The 20,645-nt window shown below is 38.6% G+C and overlaps 2 protein-coding genes across 5 annotated transcripts; both read left to right on the plus strand.

Moving 5' to 3' along the window:
* Nucleotides 1–1,785: 1,785 nt before the first annotated feature.
* Nucleotides 1,786–12,123, plus strand: LOC115630058 (flocculation protein FLO11-like). 3 transcript variants are annotated; one of them, XM_030526691.1, is made up of 5 exons: nucleotides 1,786–1,937; nucleotides 2,065–2,668; nucleotides 8,988–9,379; nucleotides 9,620–9,820; nucleotides 11,365–12,123. In XM_030526691.1, exons 2-3 carry the CDS (start codon nucleotides 2,065–2,067, stop codon nucleotides 8,996–8,998), a joined length of 615 nt encoding a protein of 204 aa, XP_030382551.1. In that variant the 5' UTR covers nucleotides 1,786–1,937; the 3' UTR covers nucleotides 8,999–9,379; nucleotides 9,620–9,820; nucleotides 11,365–12,123. The 3 variants fall into 3 exon arrangements, with proteins under 3 accessions (XP_030382551.1, XP_030382547.1, XP_030382548.1); XM_030526687.1 differs by having other exon boundaries at nucleotides 8,988–9,820; XM_030526688.1 differs by lacking the exon at nucleotides 9,620–9,820.
* A 532-nt stretch (nucleotides 12,124–12,655) lies between these two features.
* On the plus strand, nucleotides 12,656–20,623 carry LOC115630059 (flocculation protein FLO11-like). 2 transcript variants are annotated; one of them, XM_030526693.1, is made up of 4 exons: nucleotides 12,656–12,797; nucleotides 12,988–13,244; nucleotides 13,372–13,975; nucleotides 20,295–20,623. In XM_030526693.1, exons 3-4 carry the CDS (start codon nucleotides 13,372–13,374, stop codon nucleotides 20,303–20,305), a joined length of 615 nt encoding a protein of 204 aa, XP_030382553.1. In that variant the 5' UTR covers nucleotides 12,656–12,797; nucleotides 12,988–13,244; the 3' UTR covers nucleotides 20,306–20,623. The 2 variants fall into 2 exon arrangements, with proteins under 2 accessions (XP_030382553.1, XP_030382552.1); XM_030526692.1 differs by having other exon boundaries at nucleotides 12,702–13,244.
* Nucleotides 20,624–20,645: the final 22 nt, after the last annotated feature.

Here is a 20,645-nt window from a genome sequence, read left to right on the forward strand (position 1 = left end):
CATTCAGCCTCGGAACTTCTGCAGCACTAACTTAGAATCTACTTTAATTTATAAACATTGTTCCATTGTCATAGTCTATAAGCCCACATTTATTGTTACTAGCAACGTATACATACATATTATTTTGTTAAACTTACACCTCACACTTAAAAAAAGCCTGAGCCACACGCATTTCAAAATATTGTCTTATATAATTTTCAAAATGAAACAATTTAATTTTTTCATTTCAATGTAATAGCTTTTATTTTTTACTTTATAAACTACATTTACTATTCTTAAGTCCAAAATTTTGTCTTATATATTTTGTTAAAATTCTTTAAAAATATCACATTTACTTATCACACTAAATTTAAATATTGCACATCATATCACACAAATTTAATTATTTTTTATATACTTTTATACCACTATTTGTGCAACATTCACAATTTAACTTGCATTTGCTTACCACATTATACTTATATATTGCACACCATATCACATAAATTTAATTATATATATACCATATTATACTACTTTTGCACAACATTCATAAATCTAACATGTACTGCTTATCACATAGTAATCAAATATTGCACATTGTATCATTTAAATTTAACTACATTTATACTATACTATTATGCAACTATGTACAACACTCACAAACTTAATGTACCATTTGGTGCCCCCAAGAGGGAAGGGGTACCTAATCATCACTGCTTCGGATTCTCCCCGCATTCCCTCCACTCTTCTAAAAGGGAAGGATTAAGACAAATTTAAATGTTGCTGCCTCCTATCACTGCACACTCTTGGCTGTAATTGGGATTAGTATTTAATTTTAGATTAAGTTTGTTGTACCCATTTCTCGGCCTTGTGCGCCATAATAAACGATATAAAAAAAAAAAAAAAAGGCTGTAATTGGGATTAGTATTTAATTTTAGATTAAGTTTGTTGTACCCATTTCTCGGCCTTGTGCGCCATAATAAACGATATAAAAAAAAAAAAATATTCTCTTTTGTCAAAGAGTAACCTATCAGTATGAGCGAAGGTAGGTTTTAAGCCCCGCTCTAATAAATTAATTCTGCTCAATTTGAGTGTGTCTTCGAGCTTTATGTTAATGAGCTTTATTTTTAACGGCAGTTTTCCACTGGTACAACCCAGAATCCAGTTTTAATAGCCTATGTTTCTGTCTCAACCCTCAGTCGGGTTATTCATACTAGACACGAATGTGCTTTTCGCTGCGCTTAAACAAATTTTTATAATCTCAATTAAAGAAAATCTTAACAGAAAGTACTCTGTCGTATTGCTTTTATAGTGCCGTGTTTTCTTCTCCAAGTGTCCTTGCGCGCCTGGTGTCATCCTGTTGCTGTGGGGGCCGTGTCTCCTGTTTGGTCGCGGCGGCTGGAGGTGTCAGCTAGCTCAGCTGCTTGTCCATGCTGCTGGTCGCTTAGGCTGGCCACGTGTCCCTTTTTCAACAGTATTACACTAGTGTTGGTAGGATTGCATGGGTGTGAGTGCGTGCCTATACTGTCATTACGTGTTTTCGATTTGACCTTGATTTGTCTTGACCTATTGTGTCTTGACCTTCATCTATCTTGACCTTCATTTGTCTCGTTAATTTTTCATTCTTATTTATTTTCATTCTTATTTATTTTCATTCTTATTCATTAATTTTTATTCATTTTTCAAATTTTTCACAGCTTTTCCACAGCTTTGACAAAAATTTTTTTGACTTTCTGTCTGATCTTGTGCATTGGCTGCCCGTGCGTTTGAACTTTCCCCTGCCTGGTTATTCTGGCCGTGTCGATTTTCTGGCTGCTGCAGTGCGTGGGTGCTGGATTTGTTTCTCCTTTGTGGGTCAGGTCTGGTAAGTTCGCGCTGTTTGTGGCCATACTTCTGCACGTGCTTGGGCCCGGTGGTGGATTTTCTTCTTGTGTGGTGTGGCCCTTAGCATTAAGGTTAGTACTACAGTGTCATCCTTGTTTTTTGCAAATTTAATTATCCGATGAATAACTCGACTCTAAGCTTTGACCATTAAATAAATTTCTTCTATACTAATCTCCATACTTTTTCCTTTTTCTAAAGATGAATCAAGATAGATCCAAGTTAACGGCGGCTAAGCCTAAAAGAAGTCCAAAGGGGCCTCCCTTGGTTACTTCTAATGTCCTCTTGTGTGCCGGAAGTTCCAAGCCCACTTCACTTTCACCATCTCCAAAGAAGGACACTAGCAAACATGAACCTTCTAGTTCTACTCCAAAGAAGGTTTTTCACCCAGTTATTAATTCCACAACCGTGGTTCGGCGTTCAGGTGATCTCCATATTCCCGTCAAGCCCTATAATCCATCTGTGGAGGAGGCGGCAAACCTGGGTAGCAACACGGCATCGCTTTATAAGCGTGCCAATGCACCCCATACTTCGCCAAAAACACGACGCGTCCGTTCCAGTGCTGCTGTGCGACGTACCTCTGCCTCGGCAAGGGCCGCTCAGCACGACACTCAAAGGCGCGATGCCCAGGATCAAACCAGGCCAGACCTCATTGAATTGGAAAGTGACGAGGGAGACCTTGACAGTGACTCGTCCCATATGGAAGGCTCGAGTGCTCCTCCTACTACACCACCAAACCAGCATACTTCTATACAAAATGAAGTTGCGGAGCCTACTCCCTCACAGTCCGACTTGGAGAACCAGGGTAAGCCAAATTTTGCTCTTATTTTCTCTGGAAAGCCCCCACCCATTCAGGTAGAATGCGATGATGCCTCAATATTGCTCACTTCCTTGTCAAATGTGGTATTGCCGACCATGTTTCTTTTAAAAATGGGCACTTTGGGCAATGTTTGGGTGCACTCCAAGGCTCCTGACGAATACAGGAAAATTATTCATTTTCTTGATGCTAATGATTTTCGGTATCACACCCATCAGCCAAAAGAACTCAGGCCCCTTCGTGTGTACGTCAGAGGCTTACCGCGTGCTACCCCTCCTAAACATATAATTGACTCGTTAACTGATCAGGGTTTTGATATAGTGAGTGTTCACAACCCTACCTTTGTTGACAAACGCAAACCTGATCAGGCTGTGAAATTCTCTCCAAATGCATTTTTTGTTAATCTTCTTAACACTCCCAAAAACGAGAGAATTTTCCAAATCAAGAACATTGGTAATTATATTGTCCGTGTTGAGGCAACAAACAAAAATCTTGATATACCGCAGTGTAAGCGATGTCAACGCTTTGAACACACCGCAAAATTTTGCAAACATAATCCCAAGTGTGTTAAATGTGGGAATGACCACTTGTCAGCCACCTGCACAAAACACATTGATACACTTCCCACATGTGCTAATTGCAATGGCTCTCATACAGCCAATTATTCTGGTTGCCCTATTTTAGCGGCACTAAAAGCCAGACGTAACAAATTCCATCAGCTTCCGGCTCGAACTCGTGCACTGCAACTTGCATCAGCTCCACTTAGACAGGCCGATTTTCCTCCTCCGCCCAATCCATCAAAGGCCAGGCAAAATATTGAAACAGCAGATGGATCTTTCAATACGGAATTTACTAATTTCGTTAAAAAAAACCCTACTCCACCAGCAGAAGGCAGCCTTAAAAAACCGGTAGCGCAGCCTACAACATATGCCGACATGGTACGCTCCCTTAGTACCAAACATATTCTTGCGGATATTCCGTCCCAATGGCAAGGGGAAAAAATTCCAAGAATACTGGGAAAAACTGCAAATATCCCTTCAACTTCACAAACGGTACGCTCTCAGCAAATCCCCACAGTCTCAAACCAGAGAGACGGTCCCCAAACCGAGTCTCCTACTACAAACTTTTTAAATCTTCCTGAAAAAGAATTCAGAACTTACGTTTCGAACAGTTTTGATTACATGCAGTATCAAATTACCTGCTTTCAAAATCAGCTAAAGGCCTCCTTTGCCAGGATGGAGCAGCTGGTTCTCTCGCTTTCCAATCACAATGAATAACACAATCAGATTGTCAATTTGGAATTCAAACGGCATTCGCCGCAAGTTCCACGATATTGAACTTTTTCTTATAAGCAACAATATTGACATTATGTTAATTTCGGAGATTAAACTCTCCTCCAACATTACAACTTCGATTCCTGGCTATGATCTTCTTTTCGCTTTTAACCAAAATACTCGGTCTGCTGCTGGTGGTTCGGCTATCATTATTTCTAAAAAAATTCCTTATCAGCCTCTCCCCCCAATTTCGGAAGAGCATTCTCACATTTGCCGCATTGTAATAAATACTTACATCGGTTTTATCACTATTGCCTCCTGCTATTGGCCACCTAATCAATTGGTTTCACATTTGTTTTTCTCAACACTTTTTAACCAACTTGGCGACAAATTTTTCATTGGAGGCGATTGGAACGCCAAACACCGATTGTGGGGCAACTTTCGAAGCTGCCCGCGCGGCTCAGCTTTAGCTGACATTATTCTATCTTCTGAAAGATTAAATATTCTTTCTACAGCCGAGCCCACTCATTTTCCACGTAGTGGCGCTACACCGTCTGTATTGGATTTTGCTGTAACTCGAAATATTCCACATTCCTTAATGAGCATCAGTAGGCACTTTGATTTAACAAGTGATCACCTCCCACTCATCGCCACTTTAAAATTTGGATTATCATCAATATCTCTCCCCCCAGATACTGATCTAACTGCAAACTCGAAACTTTTCACAAAAAATACCAATGTTAAAAATTTCAAAACTCTTCTCAATAATTGTATCCATTTAAATATGGACATCAATACAATTAATGATATAGAGGATGCAATTAACATTTTTACAGCAAAAATTCGTTCTTGTGCCATCGCAGCCACACCGACTTATAGCCCGTTCCCTTCTCATCAAATATTTTATCGGCCTCCTTTAAAAGCCGAAGCCCTCGAGCTGGCTCGCCTAAAACGTCAATTGAGAAAACTTTATACTCGCTCTCGATCTCCAGTTCACAAATCGGATTGGCTATTTGTTTCACGCATACTTTCCAACTTCCTTAGACGAATTCGAGCGGATCACTTTAATTTTATTTTACAAAACGCCGATCCGTCCAAAAAAGGTGGTTTTAACCTGTGGCGCGCCACTAAACACCTTAAAACACAGCCTCATATGGTCGCTCCTATTAAGGATGCCGCTGGCAATTGGTGCACTGCGCCCTTGGAAGTTGCCGAGGCTTTTGCTAACGAATTGGAAGCTCGCTTCACTCCACTAGATTTTGCCTCTAGTGCGCAAACAGAACATGTATTAAATACAATCGATGATAACTCTGCTGTAACTGCATCACCCGTTCCCATCCGTCATGTCAGTCCGTCTGAATTAACAAATCACATAGCAAGTTTAAAGATCAAAAAAGCCCCCGGCTTAGATAATATTACTAACCAAATTTTACGTTGCCTGCCTCAAAGGGCTATCATGTTTTTAGTTAAACTCTTTAACGTTATGCTGAGGCTGCGATATTTTCCATCATGCTGGAAATGCGCAGCTGTTACCATGATACCCAAGTCTGGTCGTTCCCTAAGTCAATTAAAAGACTATAGACCTATTAGTTTACTACCCGCTCTTTCCAAACTATTCGAAATTGTCATGTCCGTCCGATTATACGATATTCTTGATTTTAGTAATACTATACCTGATCACCAGTTTGGCTTCCGTAAGGAGCATAGTACTATCCAGCAAGTACATCGCATTGTGAATCATGTTCATTGTACTTTTGACCGTTACCAATATACCTCGGCTGTTTTTCTTGATATTGAACAGGCATTCGATCGTGTGTGGCATAGCGGCCTTCTATTTAAACTAAAAGCGATATTGCCCCAATCATTATACGAGCTTTTCGTTTCCTATTTATCAAATCGCTCCTTCTGTGTTAAAGAGAGGGGTAGCTTTTCATCTGTACGTCAAATTCGAGCCGGTGTCCCGCAGGGAAGCATCCTCGCACCTACCCTCTATAATGTCTTTGTTAGTGACATGCCAACTCCGCAACTTCCTAGACTTTGTCGTAGTAGATCACTCATTGCCACATATGCGGATGATACTGCAATATTATTCAGCGACGCTAATGCTTCTGTATGCGTCAGTCTAATGAATAATTTCCTCGTCACCTTTTCCAACTGGGCAAGGTCTTGGAATATCAAGATAAACTGTAGGAAATCATCCCACATGCACTTTACATGGCGGAATCTCCGTATGTCCGACGTAAGATTAGATAATGTAGTCATACCATTGAAATCATCAGTCGTATATCTGGGCTTAAAACTAGATAGAAAACTATTATGGAACAGTCATATTGGTACTATTAGATCGTCACTTATAACTAAAGTACGTAAATATAATTGGCTTCTAAACTCACGTTCTCGCCTCAGCATTCGAAATAAATTGCTTATTTATAATCAGATTATTGCGCCATCATACAAATATGGAATTGAACTATGGGGCTGTGCCGCAGATGTTCATATTAGAAAAATTCAAACCATACAAAATTCTACTTTACGTCGCTGTACAAACGCTACTCCATTCGTGAGAAACTCCGATATTCATAATGCTTTTAACATTGCTACGGTTTGGGATCAAATTAATCTCCATGCGAGCAGATATAAGGAAAAAATTCGTACGCATGAAAATGTCCTCGTTCGGGGATTACTTTCTTTAGCACCTGGTAATGGTCCACCAAATCGCTATCGACCTAAGAATTTATCAGACAGAGTCCCTCCACCCAATGTTTTCCAATAAATTCTCTATATCAGTCATTTCCTATTATATTTATACTCTTATTATGCATTAAGCATACATATATGGTATAATTACATCTATACGTTTATTTAATTACATGAAATTTTATAATTTCATTTTTCTACACTTTCGGTGTATAAATCTGATAATACTTTCTTATTATTTTTCATAGTTACTTTCATCACAATTAATATATTATACTTTACTTATCTGTCCACCTGACCACTACTAAAACTAAACAGCCACTACATAAAGTAGGCTATTCTTAGTAGTATACATGCTGCACTGCAATACTGCGCTCAATGGGTTCTGCATACGTACTACACACACATCTTTACATTACGCATACGAAGCACTTTTCTGATATACACGCCTTAGAGCTTTTAACATATGTTTGCTTTATTATTCACACTGCGTATATGAGGCGCATTACTGACCTATCCCACTTTTCTAGCTTCAATTCACGCTCGCCTAGGTCATTCACCTATTTACACGCTTGCTGGAACTCTTATACTAAAATGCTCTCCGTTTATTCTCTCACGAGTGTCTTATTTCTGTCTCCCTTATTTAAAGTATTGTCGTTCTTTTCACACGCCTACAAGTCAGAGCTTTCATTTCCCCTTTTTTCATCGCGGGCAACTTTTTATTGTAATATTTTTATTGCAACTCTCTGCAGCTACTAAATAAATTATACAAATACAACTCTAATTAATTAATTTTTTCACCTCATGTAGTATTTCCTTTATCTACTCGATTTTTTCTACATCTAAAGTAAACTCAGAATTTTTCAAATTTACCGCCAACCTTCTTCTTCGCTCTGAAATACGGCGTGTTGACATTCTTTTCGCTCCTATGTTCTTACGCATTGTCAACGTTGTTCTGTCTCGTGTGGAGTGCCGGTGTATACCACGGCAACACTACATCAGTAATTTAAATTCTGATAAACTTTATACACTTATACGCTGAATTATTGTGGATTAGATTCGCCGACTGCATGGTAACTGTGCACATCATGTCTCAGTCGCGAACTTGTCCAACAATTATTTTGTATTTATTACAGAACTTCGATTTTGCCAGTATGTTTTTTCCCTATCTTAAACTTCTGTCGCCTGATCTTGTCTGCTGGCCAGTTTGGTTCTGTGCGGCATGTATTTGTATAAAAATTTGTTATGTTACCTACATTTTAGTATGTTTAACATAACATTGTTAAACTTCCTATGGTCAATTGAGCAACCTGCAATCCTTGATTATTTAATTTTATTATTCATACCAAAATTATTTACCTTGCATCTAAATTTCACTAAATCACATAGTATGCTTCGAAAAATTTCTTTTCATAGCCTTGTACTATGTCTTCGATTCATGTTGCTCCTTGATCTAATGGAGGTTTTTCGTGCTTGGAGGGACCCAGACCCGTGTATGGTGTGAATTTTTTACTCTATACAGCTGGATTCTGGGCCCTTCTTCGCCCCTCTACCATCTATGGGCGGTTATGCCGACTGGTGCTCTGATATGCTGCCTCGAGCAGCGATATAAATGAGCGCTTCTTGGCCATGGTCGCTCAAAACTCTTCTATTTCCTGGGTCTATAATTCTTCTTTATCACTATGAATAACCTATATACTCTCTTTTCTTTATCTATTCTTTATAATATTATTCTCTTTTTGTCAAAGAGTAACCTATCAGTATGAGCGAAGTGTTTTAAGCCCCGCTCTAATAAATTAATTCTGCTCAATTTGAGTGTGTCTTTCGAGCTTTATGTTAATGAGCTTTATTTTTAACGGCAGTTTTCCACTGGTACACCCAGAATCCAGTTTTAATAGCCTATGTTTTCTGTCTCAACCCTCAGTCGGGTTATTCATACTAGACACGAATGTGCTTTTCGCTGCGCTTAAACAAATTTTTATAATCTCAATTAAAGAAAATCTTAACAGAAAGTACTCTGTCGTATTGCTTTTATAGTGCCGTGTTTTCTTCTCCAAGTGTCCTTGCGCGCCTGGTGTCATCCTGTTGCTGTGGGGGCCGTGTCTCCTGTTTGGTCGCGGCGGCTGGAGGTGTCAGCTAGCTCAGCTGCTTGTCCATGCTACTGGTCGCTTAGGTTGGCCACGTGTCCCTCTTCAGCGGTGTCACACCTGGCGTCTGCGGGACTGCCTGGTTTTGTGCGGGTGTGCGGTTGCTACACTGACCCACACCTCTCCAGTTAATTTGGTAACGTGCCTTTCTTCTCTACTAACCAAATACTAATTATTCCGACTTCTCAGCCTTGAAATAACTTTCGCTGCGTATTACCTGTGATGATATACTGCGCTCTTCACCATGGATCTGTCTGCCGCTATGTGTCCCCACACCAATTTTGGATTTATATCGAATGATGGCTAAATGGCCATTACTCATGCTGCTTCTGGACGCAACGTGTGACCCAGATTGTACACATTACTGTCATCTCGTCTGCAGTTTGGAAATCATCTTGGTGACCTGTTCCAATCACCTATTTTGTTATATGGCAGGGCTGCTGTCTTCCTGTTGGATGTTGCTGCAACGCGGGACAAATATTGATTTATTGCGGATATATTTATCCCAACGATACTTCTCAAACGCCTTGATGCAGGAAATTCGGACCCAACCTCGCTACAAATAGACAAACATTCATACAGTAAATATTACAAATTACTTAAATCAATCATCCATAACCATACACAACATTCATAACTGCATTTAAATACCGCAATACATAATAACTAATTCATTTTTCATACAAGTATATCATCGGCTATATAACCTTTTTATTTTCACCACATAATCAAAATATAAACAAAATATATTGGCTTTTAAATTCACATACAAATTAATTCACCTAATTTTTAATCTTATCACAATAATCATCTGCCTGGAGCCCGGATCTCTCATCCCTGTAACCAATGTTCGCAAAATTATGGACACACGCGACCTCGGAAGGGACGCCCATACTCCTTACGCTTGGTGTTACATCCTCCTCCATTAATTCCTGACGTTCGCAAATTTATTAATGCATCATGGTCCGGACAATTCGTCGACATTTCTGCTTCTCGTTAGTTAAAAAAAAAAAACCTACAAAGTAAATATTAATTTGCTTATAAATTACTTACACTATATTACATACTATAACTAATATCATATTACCTTATACAACTTTACATTTAAACTCATACATTTATACAATCAAAACGCATATTTACAAAATCTCATCACGTAATAGAAACACACATTTACACAACTCATCACATTTACACAATGCATCACTTTATAAAATACAAACCACAATAACTAACTTAAACCAACACTCTGTAATTGATAAACCAGTCACACATTTAATAACTATTTATATCTCCCGCTAAAACCTACAAAGCAAATATAAATTTGCTTATAAATTATTTACATTAATACACATACCATAATTAATACTATATTATTTCACACAATTCTACAATTTAAAATTTATACACCTAATTAAATCGTATATTTACATAACTTCATAGAAACACACATTTACACAACTCATCACATTTACACAATGCATCACTTCATAAAATACAAACCACAATAACTAACTTAAATCACCACTCTGTAATTGATAAACCAGTCACACATTTAATAACTATTTATATCTCCCGCTAAAACCTACAAAGCAAACATAAATTTGCTTATAAATTATTTACATTAATACACATACCATAATTAATACTATATTATTTCACACAATTCTACAATTTAAAATTTATACACCTAATTAAATCGTATATTTACATAACTTCATCACTCAATGGAAACGCATATTCACACAAGTCCACATTTTATAAATTTGAAACCACAAATAATTAACTTAAAACAAAACACACTATAATTTACAAACTAGTCACCAATTTAATTACTTATTTACATTCCCCGCAAAAATTTACAAAGCAATCATAATTTTGCCTATAAAATCTACATACTATAACAAACACTATCATTTCCACACAACTTCACAATTAATTACATGTATCTAATCAAAACACACATTAAATAAAATTCCATCATCGAATAATTAATTACACACACTTAACGAAAGCACACATCTACACAATTCTTCATTTCATAAATTAAAAGCCACAATAACTAACTCAAAATAATCACATTTCACTTAATAAACTGTCAAGCCAATATAATAACAATAATCTATAGTTGCATAATTCATTATATCAAATAGCCCATAACATCATAAAACAAGCCTTATAAATATTATAAAATTACAACAAAAATTTCCTAATAACGCACATCATAAATCAATCATTAATCCATAAATTTTTCAAACCACATAAAGTAAACAATAATATAAATAATTCATTTATACGCACATTATTCTTCAATCCTGTCGTACTGGGTCCTGGACTCCTACCCTACACACACATCATTCCGTCTACACACACTTCTCTGCACACATTGCTACACTCATGCCGATTCACACCTTATAATATACTCATCATCAAACAGCACACTCTACCATAAATCACACATCTTTATTGTTTCTCAGGATTTATCCTCCATATAACAAAACACTAATTAGTTCTTCATTTTACTTCCCAAACTTTAATAATGGACTAACTGGCGGCTTCTCACAAGATCGTTTCTTTTGGCACATCATCCCCGGACTTGGACATCATTCAGCCTCGGAACTTCTGCAGCACTAACTTAGAATCTACTTTAATTTATAAACATTGTTCCATTGTCATAGTCTATAAGCCCACATTTATTGTTACTAGCAACGTATACATACATATTATTTTGTTAAACTTACACCTCACACTTAAAAAAAAGCCTGAGCCACACGCATTTCAAAATATTGTCTTATATAATTTTCAAAATGAAACAATTTAATTTTTCATTTCAATGTAATAGCTTTTATTTTTTACTTTATAAACTACATTTACTATTCTTAAGTCCAAAAATTTTGTCTTATATATTTTGTTAAAATTCTTTAAAAATATCACATTTACTTATCACACTAAATTTAAATATTGCACATCATATCACACAAATTTAATTATTTTTTATATACTTTTATACCACTATTTGTGCAACATTCACAATTTAACTTGCATTTGCTTACCACATTATACTTATATATTGCACACCATATCACATAAATTTAATTATATATATACCATATTATACTACTTTTGCACAACATTCATAAATCTAACATGTACTGCTTATCACATAGTAATCAAATATTGCACATTGTATCATTTAAATTTAACTACATTTATACTATACTATTATGCAACTATGTACAACACTCACAAACTTAATGTACCATTTGGTGCCCCCAAGAGGGAAGGGGTACCTAATCATCACTGCTTCGGATTCTCCCCGCATTCCCTCCACTCTTTTAAAAGGGAAGGATTAAGACAAATTTAAATGTCGCTGCCTCCTATCACTGCACACTCTTGGCTGAAATTGGGATTAGTATTTAATTTTAGATTAAGTTTGTTGTACCCATTTCTCGGCCTTGTGCGCCATAATAAACGATATAAAAAAAGAAATAATATTATTCTCTTTTTTGTCAAAGAGTAACCTATCAGTATGAGCGAAGTGTTTTAAGCCCCGCTCTAATAAATTAATTCTGCTCAATTTGAGTGTGTCTTTCGAGCTTTATGTTAATGAGCTTTATTTTTAACGGCAGTTTTCCACTGGTACACCCAGAATCCAGTTTTAATAGCCTATGTTTTCTGTCTCAACCCTCAGTCGGGTTATTCATACTAGACACGAATGTGCTTTTCGCTGCGCTTAAACAAATTTTTATAATCTCAATTAAAGAAAATCTTAACAGAAAGTACTCTGTCGTATTGCTTCTATAGTGCCGTGTTTTTTTCTCCAAGTGTCCTTGCGCGCCTGGTGTCATCCTGTTGCTGTGGGGGCCGTGTCTCCTGTTTGGTCGCGGCGGCTGGAGGTGTCAGCTAGCTCAGCTGCTTGTCCATGCTGCTGGTCGCTTAGGCTGGCCACGTGTCCCTTTTTCAACAGTATTACACTAGTGTTGGTAGGATTGCATGGGTGTGAGTGCGTGCCTATACTGTCATTACGTGTTTTCGATTTGACCTTGATTTGTCTTGACCTATTGTGTCTTGACCTTCATCTATCTTGACCTTCATTTGTCTCGTTAATTTTTCATTCTTATTTATTTTCATTCTTATTTATTTTCATTCTTATTCATTAATTTTTATTCATTTTTCAAATTTTTCACAGCTTTTCCACAGCTTTGACAAAAATTTTTTGACTTTCTGTCTGATCTTGTGCATTGGCTGCCCGTGCGTTTGAACTTTCCCCTGCCTGGTTATTCTGGCCGTGTCGATTTTCTGGCTGCTGCAGTGCGTGGGTGCTGGATTTGTTTCTCCTTTGTGGGTCAGGTCTGGTAAGTTCGCGCTGTTTGTGGCCATACTTCTGCACGTGCTTGGGCCCGGTGGTGGATTTTCTTCTTGTGTGGTGTGGCCCTTAGCATTAAGGTTAGTACTACAGTGTCATCCTTGTTTTTTGCAAATTTAATTATCCGATGAATAACTCGACTCTAAGCTTTGACCATTAAATAAATTTCTTCTATACTAATCTCCATACTTTTTCCTTTTTCTAAAGATGAATCAAGATAGATCCAAGTTAACGGCGGCTAAGCCTAAAAGAAGTCCAAAGGGGCCTCCCTTGGTTACTTCTAATGTCCTCTTGTGTGCCGGAAGTTCCAAGCCCACTTCACTTTCACCATCTCCAAAGAAGGACACTAGCAAACATGAACCTTCTAGTTCTACTCCAAAGAAGGTTTTTCACCCAGTTATTAATTCCACAACCGTGGTTCGGCGTTCAGGTGATCTCCATATTCCCGTCAAGCCCTATAATCCATCTGTGGAGGAGGCGGCAAACCTGGGTAGCAACACGGCATCGCTTTATAAGCGTGCCAATGCACCCCATACTTCGCCAAAAACACGACGCGTCCGTTCCAGTGCTGCTGTGCGACGTACCTCTGCCTCGGCAAGGGCCGCTCAGCACGACACTCAAAGGCGCGATGCCCAGGATCAAACCAGGCCAGACCTCATTGAATTGGAAAGTGACGAGGGAGACCTTGACAGTGACTCGTCCCATATGGAAGGCTCGAGTGCTCCTCCTACTACACCACCAAACCAGCATACTTCTATACAAAATGAAGTTGCGGAGCCTACTCCCTCACAGTCCGACTTGGAGAACCAGGGTAAGCCAAATTTTGCTCTTATTTTCTCTGGAAAGCCCCCACCCATTCAGGTAGAATGCGATGATGCCTCAATATTGCTCACTTCCTTGTCAAATGTGGTATTGCCGACCATGTTTCTTTTAAAAATGGGCACTTTGGGCAATGTTTGGGTGCACTCCAAGGCTCCTGACGAATACAGGAAAATTATTCATTTTCTTGATGCTAATGATTTTCGGTATCACACCCATCAGCCAAAAGAACTCAGGCCCCTTCGTGTGTACGTCAGAGGCTTACCGCGTGCTACCCCTCCTAAACATATAATTGACTCGTTAACTGATCAGGGTTTTGATATAGTGAGTGTTCACAACCCTACCTTTGTTGACAAACGCAAACCTGATCAGGCTGTGAAATTCTCTCCAAATGCATTTTTTGTTAATCTTCTTAACACTCCCAAAAACGAGAGAATTTTCCAAATCAAGAACATTGGTAATTATATTGTCCGTGTTGAGGCAACAAACAAAAATCTTGATATACCGCAGTGTAAGCGATGTCAACGCTTTGAACACACCGCAAAATTTTGCAAACATAATCCCAAGTGTGTTAAATGTGGGAATGACCACTTGTCAGCCACCTGCACAAAACACATTGATACACTTCCCACATGTGCTAATTGCAATGGCTCTCATACAGCCAATTATTCTGGTTGCCCTATTTTAGCGGCACTAAAAGCCAGACGTAACAAATTCCATCAGCTTCCGGCTCGAACTCGTGCACTGCAACTTGCATCAGCTCCACTTAGACAGGCCGATTTTCCTCCTCCGCCCAATCCATCAAAGGCCAGGCAAAATATTGAAACAGCAGATGGATCTTTCAATACGGAATTTACTAATTTCGTTAAAAAAAACCCTACTCCACCAGCAGAAGGCAGCCTTAAAAAACCGGTAGCGCAGCCTACAACATATGCCGACATGGTACGCTCCCTTAGTACCAAACATATTCTTGCGGATATTCCGTCCCAATGGCAAGGGGAAAAAATTCCAAGAATACTGGGAAAAACTGCAAATATCCCTTCAACTTCACAAACGGTACGCTCTCAGCAAATCCCCACAGTCTCAAACCAGAGAGACGGTCCCCAAACCGAGTCTCCTACTACAAACTTTTTAAATCTTCCTGAAAAAGAATTCAGAACTTACGTTTCGAACAGTTTTGATTACATGCAGTATCAAATTACCTGCTTTCAAAATCAGCTAAAGGCCTCCTTTGCCAGGATGGAGCAGCTGGTTCTCTCGCTTTCCAATCACAATGAATAACACAATCAGATTGTCAATTTGGAATTCAAACGGCATTCGCCGCAAGTTCCACGATATTGAACTTTTTCTTATAAGCAACAATATTGACATTATGTTAATTTCGGAGATTAAACTCTCCTCCAACATTACAACTTCGATTCCTGGCTATGATCTTCTTTTCGCTTTTAACCAAAATACTCGGTCTGCTGCTGGTGGTTCGGCTATCATTATTTCTAAAAAAATTCCTTATCAGCCTCTCCCCCCAATTTCGGAAGAGCATTCTCACATTTGCCGCATTGTAATAAATACTTACATCGGTTTTATCACTATTGCCTCCTGCTATTGGCCACCTAATCAATTGGTTTCACATTTGTTTTTCTCAACACTTTTTAACCAACTTGGCGACAAATTTTTCATTGGAGGCGATTGGAACGCCAAACACCGATTGTGGGGCAACTTTCGAAGCTGCCCGCGCGGCTCAGCTTTAGCTGACATTATTCTATCTTCTGAAAGATTAAATATTCTTTCTACAGCCGAGCCCACTCATTTTCCACGTAGTGGCGCTACACCGTCTGTATTGGATTTTGCTGTAACTCGAAATATTCCACATTCCTTAATGAGCATCAGTAGGCACTTTGATTTAACAAGTGATCACCTCCCACTCATCGCCACTTTAAAATTTGGATTATCATCAATATCTCTCCCCCCAGATACTGATCTAACTGCAAACTCGAAACTTTTCACAAAAAATACCAATGTTAAAAATTTCAAAACTCTTCTCAATAATTGTATCCATTTAAATATGGACATCAATACAATTAATGATATAGAGGATGCAATTAACATTTTTACAGCAAAAATTCGTTCTTGTGCCATCGCAGCCACACCGACTTATAGCCCGTTCCCTTCTCATCAAATATTTTATCGGCCTCCTTTAAAAGCCGAAGCCCTCGAGCTGGCTCGCCTAAAACGTCAATTGAGAAAACTTTATACTCGCTCTCGATCTCCAGTTCACAAATCGGATTGGCTATTTGTTTCACGCATACTTTCCAACTTCCTTAGACGAATTCGAGCGGATCACTTTAATTTTATTTTACAAAACGCCGATCCGTCCAAAAAAGGTGGTTTTAACCTGTGGCGCGCCACTAAACACCTTAAAACACAGCCTCATATGGTCGCTCCTATTAAGGATGCCGCTGGCAATTGGTGCACTGCGCCCTTGGAAGTTGCCGAGGCTTTTGCTAACGAATTGGAAGCTCGCTTCACTCCACTAGATTTTGCCTCTAGTGCGCAAACAGAACATGTATTAAATACAATCGATGATAACTCTGCTGTAACTGCATCACCCGTTCCCATCCGTCATGTCAGTCCGTCTGAATTAACAAATCACATAGCAAGTTTAAAGATCAAAAAAGCCCCCGGCTTAGATAATATTACTAACCAAATTTTACGTTGCCTGCCTCAAAGGGCTATCATGTTTTTAGTTAAACTCTTTAACGTTATGCTGAGGCTGCGATATTTTCCATCATGCTGGAAATGCGCAGCTGTTACCATGATACCCAAGTCTGGTCGTTCCCTAAGTCAATTAAAAGACTATAGACCTATTAGTTTACTACCCGCTCTTTCCAAACTATTCGAAATTGTCATGTCCGTCCGATTATACGATATTCTTGATTTTAGTAATACTATACCTGATCACCAGTTTGGCTTCCGTAAGGAGCATAGTACTATCCAGCAAGTACATCGCATTGTGAATCATGTTCATTGTACTTTTGACCGTTACCAATATACCTCGGCTGTTTTTCTTGATATTGAACAGGCATTCGATCGTGTGTGGCATAGCGGCCTTCTATTTAAACTAAAAGCGATATTGCCCCAATCATTATACGAGCTTTTCGTTTCCTATTTATCAAATCGCTCCTTCTGTGTTAAAGAGAGGGGTAGCTTTTCATCTGTACGTCAAATTCGAGCCGGTGTCCCGCAGGGAAGCATCCTCGCACCTACCCTCTATAATGTCTTTGTTAGTGACATGCCAACTCCGCAACTTCCTAGACTTTGTCGTAGTAGATCACTCATTGCCACATATGCGGATGATACTGCAATATTATTCAGCGACGCTAATGCTTCTGTATGCGTCAGTCTAATGAATAATTTCCTCGTCACCTTTTCCAACTGGGCAAGGTCTTGGAATATCAAGATAAACTGTAGGAAATCATCCCACATGCACTTTACATGGCGGAATCTCCGTATGTCCGACGTAAGATTAGATAATGTAGTCATACCATTGAAATCATCAGTCGTATATCTGGGCTTAAAACTAGATAGAAAACTATTATGGAACAGTCATATTGGTACTATTAGATCGTCACTTATAACTAAAGTACGTAAATATAATTGGCTTCTAAACTCACGTTCTCGCCTCAGCATTCGAAATAAATTGCTTATTTATAATCAGATTATTGCGCCATCATACAAATATGGAATTGAACTATGGGGCTGTGCCGCAGATGTTCATATTAGAAAAATTCAAACCATACAAAATTCTACTTTACGTCGCTGTACAAACGCTACTCCATTCGTGAGAAACTCCGATATTCATAATGCTTTTAACATTGCTACGGTTTGGGATCAAATTAATCTCCATGCGAGCAGATATAAGGAAAAAATTCGTACGCATGAAAATGTCCTCGTTCGGGGATTACTTTCTTTAGCACCTGGTAATGGTCCACCAAATCGCTATCGACCTAAGAATTTATCAGACAGAGTCCCTCCACCCAATGTTTTCCAATAAATTCTCTATATCAGTCATTTCCTATTATATTTATACTCTTATTATGCATTAAGCATACATATATGGTATAATTACATCTATACGTTTATTTAATTACATGAAATTTTATAATTTCATTTTTCTACACTTTCGGTGTATAAATCTGATAATACTTTCTTATTATTTTTCATAGTTACTTTCATCACAATTAATATATTATACTTTACTTATCTGTCCACCTGACCACTACTAAAACTAAACAGCCACTACATAAAGTAGGCTATTCTTAGTAGTATACATGCTGCACTGCAATACTGCGCTCAATGGGTTCTGCATACGTACTACACACACATCTTTACATTACGCATACGAAGCACTTTTCTGATATACACGCCTTAGAGCTTTTAACATATGTTTGCTTTATTATTCACACTGCGTATATGAGGCGCATTACTGACCTATCCCACTTTTCTAGCTTCAATTCACGCTCGCCTAGGTCATTCACCTATTTACACGCTTGCTGGAACTCTTATACTAAAATGCTCTCCGTTTATTCTCTCACGAGTGTCTTATTTCTGTCTCCCTTATTTAAAGTATTGTCGTTCTTTTCACACGCCTACAAGTCAGAGCTTTCATTTCCCCTTTTTTCATCGCGGGCAACTTTTTATTGTAATATTTTTATTGCAACTCTCTGCAGCTACTAAATAAATTATACAAATACAACTCTAATTAATTAATTTTTTCACCTCATGTAGTATTTCCTTTATCTACTCGATTTTTTCTACATCTAAAGTAAACTCAGAATTTTTCAAATTTACCGCCAACCTTCTTCTTCGCTCTGAAATACGGCGTGTTGACATTCTTTTCGCTCCTATGTTCTTACGCATTGTCAACGTTGTTCTGTCTCGTGTGGAGTGCCGGTGTATACCACGGCAACACTACATCAGTAATTTAAATTCTGATAAACTTTATACACTTATACGCTGAATTATTGTGGATTAGATTCGCCGACTGCATGGTAACTGTGCACATCATGTCTCAGTCGCGAACTTGTCCAACAATTATTTTGTATTTATTACAGAACTTCGATTTTGCCAGTATGTTTTTTCCCTATCTTAAACTTCTGTCGCCTGATCTTGTCTGCTGGCCAGTTTGGTTCTGTGCGGCATGTATTTGTATAAAAATTTGTTATGTTACCTACATTTTAGTATGTTTAACATAACATTGTTAAACTTCCTATGGTCAATTGAGCAACCTGCAATCCTTGATTATTTAATTTTATTATTCATACCAAAATTATTTACCTTGCATCTAAATTTCACTAAATCACATAGTATGCTTCGAAAAATTTCTTTTCATAGCCTTGTACTATGTCTTCGATTCATGTTGCTCCTTGATCTAATGGAGGTTTTTCGTGCTTGGAGGGACCCAGACCCGTGTATGGTGTGAATTTTTTACTCTATACAGCTGGATTCTGGGCCCTTCTTCGCCCCTCTACCATCTATGGGCGGTTATGCCGACTGGTGCTCTGATATGCTGCCTCGAGCAGCGATATAAATGAGCGCTTCTTGGCCATGGTCGCTCAAAACTCTTCTATTTCCTGGGTCTATAATTCTTCTTTATCACTATGAATAACCTATATACTCTCTTTTCTTTATCTATTCTTTATAATATTATTCTCTTTTTGTCAAAGAGTAACCTATCAGTATGAGCGAAGTGTTTTAAGCCCCGCTCTAATAAATTAATTCTGCTCAATTTGAGTGTGTCTTTCGAGCTTTATGTTAATGAGCTTTATTTTTAACGGCAGTTTTCCACTGGTACACCCAGAATCCAGTTTTAATAGCCTATGTTTTCTGTCTCAACCCTCAGTCGGGTTATTCATACTAGACACGAATGTGCTTTTCGCTGCGCTTAAACAAATTTTTATAATCTCAATTAAAGAAAATCTTAACAGAAAGTACTCTGTCGTATTGCTTTTATAGTGCCGTGTTTTCTTCTCCAAGTGTCCTTGCGCGCCTGGTGTCATCCTGTTGCTGTGGGGGCCGTGTCTCCTGTTTGGTCGCGGCGGCTGGAGGTGTCAGCTAGCTCAGCTGCTTGTCCATGCTACTGGTCGCTTAGGTTGGCCACGTGTCCCTCTTCAGCGGTGTCACACCTGGCGTCTGCGGGACTGCCTGGTTTTGTGCGGGTGTGCGGTTGCTACACTGACCCACACCTCTCCAGTTAATTTGGTAACGTGCCTTTCTTCTCTACTAACCAAATACTAATTATTCCGACTTCTCAGCCTTGAAATAACTTTCGCTGCGTATTACCTGTGATGATATACTGCGCTCTTCACCATGGATCTGTCTGCCGCTATGTGTCCCCACACCAATTTTGGATTTATATCGAATGATGGCTAAATGGCCATTACTCATGCTGCTTCTGGACGCAACGTGTGACCCAGATTGTACACATTACTGTCATCTCGTCTGCAGTTTGGAAATCATCTTGGTGACCTGTTCCAATCACCTATTTTGTTATATGGCAGGGCTGCTGTCTTCCTGTTGGATGTTGCTGCAACGCGGGACAAATATTGATTTATTGCGGATATATTTATCCCAACGATACTTCTCAAACGCCTTGATGCAGGAAA

Source organism: Scaptodrosophila lebanonensis, unplaced genomic scaffold (genome assembly GCF_003285725.1).
Source record: "Scaptodrosophila lebanonensis strain 11010-0011.00,11010-0021.00 unplaced genomic scaffold, SlebRS2 tig00000244-arrow-arrow-pilon, whole genome shotgun sequence".
NCBI classification, from domain to species: domain Eukaryota; kingdom Metazoa; phylum Arthropoda; class Insecta; order Diptera; family Drosophilidae; genus Scaptodrosophila; species Scaptodrosophila lebanonensis.